Source organism: Sesamum indicum, linkage group LG10 (genome assembly GCF_000512975.1).
Source record: "Sesamum indicum cultivar Zhongzhi No. 13 linkage group LG10, S_indicum_v1.0, whole genome shotgun sequence".
In the NCBI taxonomy this organism is placed as follows: Eukaryota; Viridiplantae; Streptophyta; class Magnoliopsida; order Lamiales; family Pedaliaceae; genus Sesamum; species Sesamum indicum.
In genome coordinates this window covers 12,723,383-12,729,487 of record NC_026154.1, presented here as the reverse complement: position 1 = coordinate 12,729,487, position 6,105 = coordinate 12,723,383, and the positions used below count along the sequence as shown (strand labels likewise).

The 6,105-nt window shown below is 34.8% G+C and overlaps 1 protein-coding gene across 1 annotated transcript in view; it reads right to left on the bottom strand.

The window, feature by feature from the left end:
• The window catches only part of LOC105172403 (phospholipase D zeta 1), a 15,358-nt gene extending 9,985 nt beyond the window's left edge, over window positions 1–5,373 (bottom strand). Inside the window, exons 1-5 of the mRNA XM_011093802.2 lie at window positions 4,684–5,373; window positions 1,702–1,803; window positions 1,462–1,577; window positions 1,229–1,370; window positions 495–665 (exon numbers count right to left, since the gene is read on the bottom strand). Of these exons, the coding sequence (XP_011092104.1) occupies window positions 495–665; window positions 1,229–1,370; window positions 1,462–1,577; window positions 1,702–1,803; window positions 4,684–4,884 (732 nt within the window). The 5' untranslated portion in view covers window positions 4,885–5,373. The remainder of the gene's footprint in view (window positions 1–494; window positions 666–1,228; window positions 1,371–1,461; window positions 1,578–1,701; window positions 1,804–4,683) is intronic.

Below are 6,105 nucleotides of genomic sequence, written 5' to 3'. Positions count from 1 at the left end.
AAAACTTTTTCCAGATGAGAAAACTCCTAGTTTAGTTTTGTCTCCATTTTCAATTTTTCAGTTTTCACTATTTTCAAGTGAGTTTTTGTTTTTGTATTGGTCTGGAGTGAGAAATAAACATATGTTTGGATTACTATGTTGTATGATATGTTTTTTACGGAAAACATGATAGAATGAAAATGTGTTTGAACTTAGGATGTTCTATAATACTTTTTTGTATGAAAAGACGTAGTACAATGAAAACATGTTCTGATCAAGATGTTTAGTGTTAGTTTTCTCTACGAAAAGACGTAATAAAATGAATAAGCATTTGAATGATGATGTTTTGCGGTACTTTTTTTTATACGAAAAGACGTGATATTTTGTAATAGTTTTTCATATGAAAAATGTGATAGAATGGATTTTCTAAAACAAATGGTCCAAAACCATAAGAAAGGCCTAACAGTATAAAAATCAAAATGGAGTTTCGAAATTAAATCAAAACAAGGCCTTACTTTTCGCCAATTGTTGCCACAACAACCGGAGCAACGACATAGACAACATCCTGAACATGTGTTATCCTCTGAAAATCTTCCCAAATGCTTAACCATCACATAACCTTCTTTCATCTTTGGACCATACTCTTTCGAAAATGATAACCTAGACACCTCCAAGAACTTGCATACCTGGAATGAATCATTTGTTATTGCATGGATAGTACCAAAAATATCTGCCGCAAATAAACTTCAGAAGCCTGTAGATATCTGTAGTTTACTATAGTCACTTCACTATATGTGAATATGATAACTAACAAAATTTTGAATTAGTTGAAAGAAAAATGTAGTCTATTGAACTCCATGAGTGCGATCAAGTTAGCGTAGGAACATAGCTCTATCATAATGGCCATTTAACATTTGAATCTGGCCCCACTTGAGCTGATGGGGGAAGGGGAATGATAGAGATATAACAAAGAAAATGCAGGAACTTAATCGATTCACATCCTCCAGGCATCCAAACTCACTGGGACACTATCTTCAGCACAAGAAAATTGATTACTTTCTTTAAGTGGCAAGGTGGATAACTCCTTTACGAGTTTAGGAAAAAGTGCAATACCAAGCTTGTTGCTTGTGCATGTCTCTTAAAGTAAATAAACAAGGCATCGGAAGAATAGATTTGGACTTAGTGGAATTTGTCTAATTAGAAAAAAATCATTTGTGTAAAGCCAATTAACTTAGTTTTCATTCTTCACCTCTCTTGAATTAATAATATCCAAGTTTCCCAGAAAATGATTCAGGTAACCTTGCATGGCAGCTTTTGCTTTGTCTGAAATGTGCTGCTGCTTGCCTATAGCTGGACGAATGATAGGCAAAGCAGCTCTTGATGGGACATATCTGCACAAGAAAATAGTCTGTAAGAAATAGATTTAAGATGGGTAAATCCCATTTCTGAAACAAAAAATTAAAGGAATGATCTTCTCATTACCTGCTTTTAACAGTATCATCATGGTATATTGGCACAGCTCCATCATCAGGCTCATCCTCATCATGAACAACTGTTGCATGATCTCCTAATCCGATGTTATGTAGCCATTCCTTAACCTTTTCAGGACAAAATAAAAGGATTAGCTCAAGAACCATTTATGATAAAATGAAATCTGAATGTGCTTCTATTGAGGAGCATGACATGTCACCCGTCAAGAGGATGCACGAAGAGAAAGAGAACCTGCTCTTGCTTCTCGTGAATTTCTTCAATTATTGCACGTTTCTTCAGGGCAAGGTGTAAATAAATAACTTGAGAAGCCTTCTTCAACAAATGCCACTTGAACTGTCAAAAAGGAAATTTCAGATTATGCCTTAAGAATACATATTGTGCCAGTAAGAAAAGCTTGAAATAGATCCTGCATTCCCCGTTTCTCAGTATTGGAATTAAATGCAAAAGGCAATACAAAGCACATAAATTAATAAGAAGAACAAAGAAATAGAAATAAACACTAAAGGACGATATAATAAAGAGGACATGCAAGCTGAAGAAAAAGGAATATCGTGAATAAGAACAAGCGACTGTAATGCCAAATCCAAACGAGAATTGAGGAACGACAACTGAAAAATGACTGAAAGTCTAGTTCCAACTCAATAAAACATAAGTTTAGATATTTAACAAGTACCATTTTCTTGCTTATGCATACACAAATTGGGACTTGAAACATAATAACGGGAACTAAATCTGCCTCTGTACTGCAGAATACAATGCTTACTGAATGCATGCAACTCAGTAATCCTAAAATAGACCATCCATTCTGGTAATGAAATAAAGGTTATCTATTTCCGGTATCCTTTTCATAAATCTTAAAGAAAATAATGATTGTGTGTCCAGTAAATATTGATCAATGAAATTATAGTTTAGAAAATTGATGGTCGGCGTAATACATGAAAAGAAAAAGCGAGTCATTCTTCAATGAATTAAAGTGATTTATTCTGACCAATAAGCTTCACTTCATGGAGACACACATAGTGCCATATTTTGATCTCTAACACCTGAAAATTTTGTGACAAGACTTCAAGCTATGAAGGTTATAGACCAATAAACTTCACCTTGTGCAATTTTTATAAGGATTAATTACACTTAAACGTCCTCTAAAATAAGAAATTACACAATCTCCCAAAAAAACTTTAGAAACTACACTTATATCCCTTTTGAAACTGCCCCGTTTTCTAACCCAAACAGAAGTGGTGATATTTCAATTTTACCCTTACCATGAAAAATAATTAAATAAAATATATATTAGATGACCATAATGCCCCTGGATGTATTTGTAATTTTTATATTTTAAAATGGATGGATTTGTTTTATTTATATATTTGAGGGGATGTCTTTTTAGGTTTTCTTCTTTTTTTCTTTTTCAATATTTTGAGACAATGTTTAAGTATTACATTAAAAACATCTCTATACTTATTACCAAAGAAAATTGCATTTTTTGGAATTATAATTTAGGGTACTTTGCAATATCGGTATTATGTTTTTTGAAATAGCTTGAAACGGTACCAAAAAAAAGTTTTGTTTGCATTTTTTATACTGTCGTTAGATTTCTAACAGCAAGGCCACGTGGCCATTAAGTCATGTAGCAAGGGCAAGGGCGGCCACAAAACAAGAAACTTGCATTTTTGGTACAACAATTTAGGATACCTTGCAATATTGGTATCATATTCTCCCATTCCGTTAAGGATTTGTGTGTGATCCTTTAGGTTTAGTTTTAGCTAGACTTGGTCTTGAATCCAATATATAATTTATTTTGCAACTCATTTGCACTAAATTAATTAATCACCATGAATTAACCACCCTCAATTACTCCTTAATTGGAGGGGTACCCATTACTGTGGGTAACCATTGAGCAATGGTTTAAAGCACTAGAGAATAGGTCAAATTTTCATGATCCTATCGGCATTGCGTACCATATGATATGGTGCTTCTGCCGCATAACCCCCCGACCAAATCTAGGGCATGAAATTGGTTACCAGTTACAAGAGAGCTAATATACATACTTTTCCCAGAAAAAAGGCAATCAAATTTAATTTTCACCCATTCTGCTCATTTTGTTTCCTTTATTAGATCCCAGATGAAAAGGTAGCGCAACAACCATCTGGTCAATACTGTAAATTGTCAATATTGCAAGTCCACCTGAGCTAGCTAGAGCACCATTTTAATCTTACATGTCAGACATCCAACATGTCGGACATCCATCAAATTTCTTCCCATAAAAAGAGCTAAGCTGAGCTTTTGAAATAATCTATAGCCTTCCCACACCAAGTAATTAACAAAAATTGCACAACATAACTAATAATCCCGACATCTCCTTCATTGGTATTGTTTCAAAGGAAACTTTGACTGTAGCGGATGCAAAAATCAAGACATCACATTATATGCCAACTTTTATAGAGGTACTTATTACATGTTCCAGATAGACATGCAAACATTAACGGAACCACGGCGCCAGCAGCAAATTACAAGTTAAAGGATGATAGTTAATTAAGTAAATCAAATCAGTTGAAATTAATCACATCACATTATAGGCAAAAGTAAGAATAATAGCCACCTACCATATGCTTAACTATAAATTTACCCAATTAAACAAAGCTTATCGCCACAGGCACGCTTGTAGAGAACTATACTAAGGGCTACCTTTAAGAATCATAAAAAGATATATAGAACCAAATTAGATAATGCTTCTTCACAAGCACATTTCAGCTCCATCAAGTTACTAAATTGCAAGAATATCTAACTTTATGCCATGAAAAAGTAACTACACCTGACCCCCAATGTCAATTTTAAAATAATCAAACTTAAGGCTGAAGATTCCTATATTGTATTAAGGGCCATGCTTTTTCGCACATCTAATCAACCAGGCAAACAGTCCACCTTCACCATATAATACAAAAAGTGAAGCAAATGGAAAATTCAAACAGTTATATATTTAAATTTTTTATAAGATCCAAATTACCATAGTACAGAAACACAATAAGTTCAAAAATATTAAATTTGGGATTGAGTCACTTCCACATTCATAACGCACATCCATCCACATAAAAAATTACATACATACGTATAATGCAGGGCGCACATGCGAAAGCAGAAAATGATGCTTATTGACTCACACCAAAGCCCGTGGTAATCGCATGGAAAGCAGAGACGACAATCAATTGACGATACCTGTTTGTACTGGAGCTCAATGGTGTACGACAAAAGCAACGGAGTGATGTCACTCGCATCCGGCCGCGAAACCGACACGATGGTGGCCGTAGGCAGCTCCTCGAAAATCCTGGCAGCCGCAGCTTCCCCACAGTAACGAAGCGAATGAGACGACGAAACCGCAGACTGATAGCCGCCGGAAATCAACCTCTCCGTCGACATTACTGGAAACACTCAGAAACCTCCAAAGCCTCCTTCTTGCATGTGCTGTTCACCTCTCTCTCTTTTTCTCTCTCTCACTATATATATACAAATACATATATTCTGTATCTATATATGTACACGCAGAAAGGTTGAGACGAAGCTTTGCTCCGTCAACCGAAATTCTCCGTACTTGTGCCGTTATGTGTAAAAAGCGTAATATAGTGGGAAAACAGGGCGACCAGGGTGGCCAATTGGGGTGGTTGAGCTGCAGGTGAGTGCACGGGGACTTCGTGAAGCCGGAGTTCAGATGGAGACACGTGTGCAGATCAGGGACGTGGCATCTACTTGATTGGTTTGTGTTTGGGATCGTAGGGTTTAAAATTAGTGGGAAGTGTGATTATTGATTAATTGTTGGCTTTCCTATTGTTGTGTAGTATGGCAAGTGGGGGATGAGGTAGGGAGTTTTGTAGTCAACTCAAACCTCTTCACCCACTCAAATGTCAAAACTACCCTTACACTAATAGATTAATTCTTTAAGAGTTCTAATTTATATGGGTTAAAATTCTTTATTGATTAAATCATTTAAATATATATATATATATTAATTTACATCTTGCATTAGATGTAAAGAAATCTTTTTTTTGAAAAAAAAATAATAATCAATACTCTAATATGACGGATGAGGGGTGTACCGATAATTTGATCTGACATAAGTTTCGGATAATTTCTTTTAATTTTTCTTGTTTTCTTCATTCACATTTCTTTTGTATTTATATTAATTTATTATCATAATATCAATATTTATATTAATTTATTTATATCATACTCACTTTTAAATATTCTTTTATTGTAATATGTGACACGAAAAGTTAGTAAAAAAGAAATAAGAATAGCATCCATCGTTGTGGTCTAATGGTTAAGGTCAAATAATGTTGCACCACAAGATTAGGTCCAGATTTTTGCCAAGACATTTGGTGAGGCTAAACATAGGTTCTAATCTGTGCCTTGACTCTCACATAATTATATTGACTCTTAACGACTTTAAGTCAGCTAAAGGGACCCTGGTCGACGAACATAGCACAGACATACCTCGATTATTGATAACAATAAAATTAAATTATAAAAACTCTAGTCAGCACACACGATGCAGACGCAATCCTTCCTAACAATATTGTATCCACCCCCACCCCAAAATTTCCATCTTTTACCAAAAAAAAAAAAAAAAAAAAAAAAGGGGGG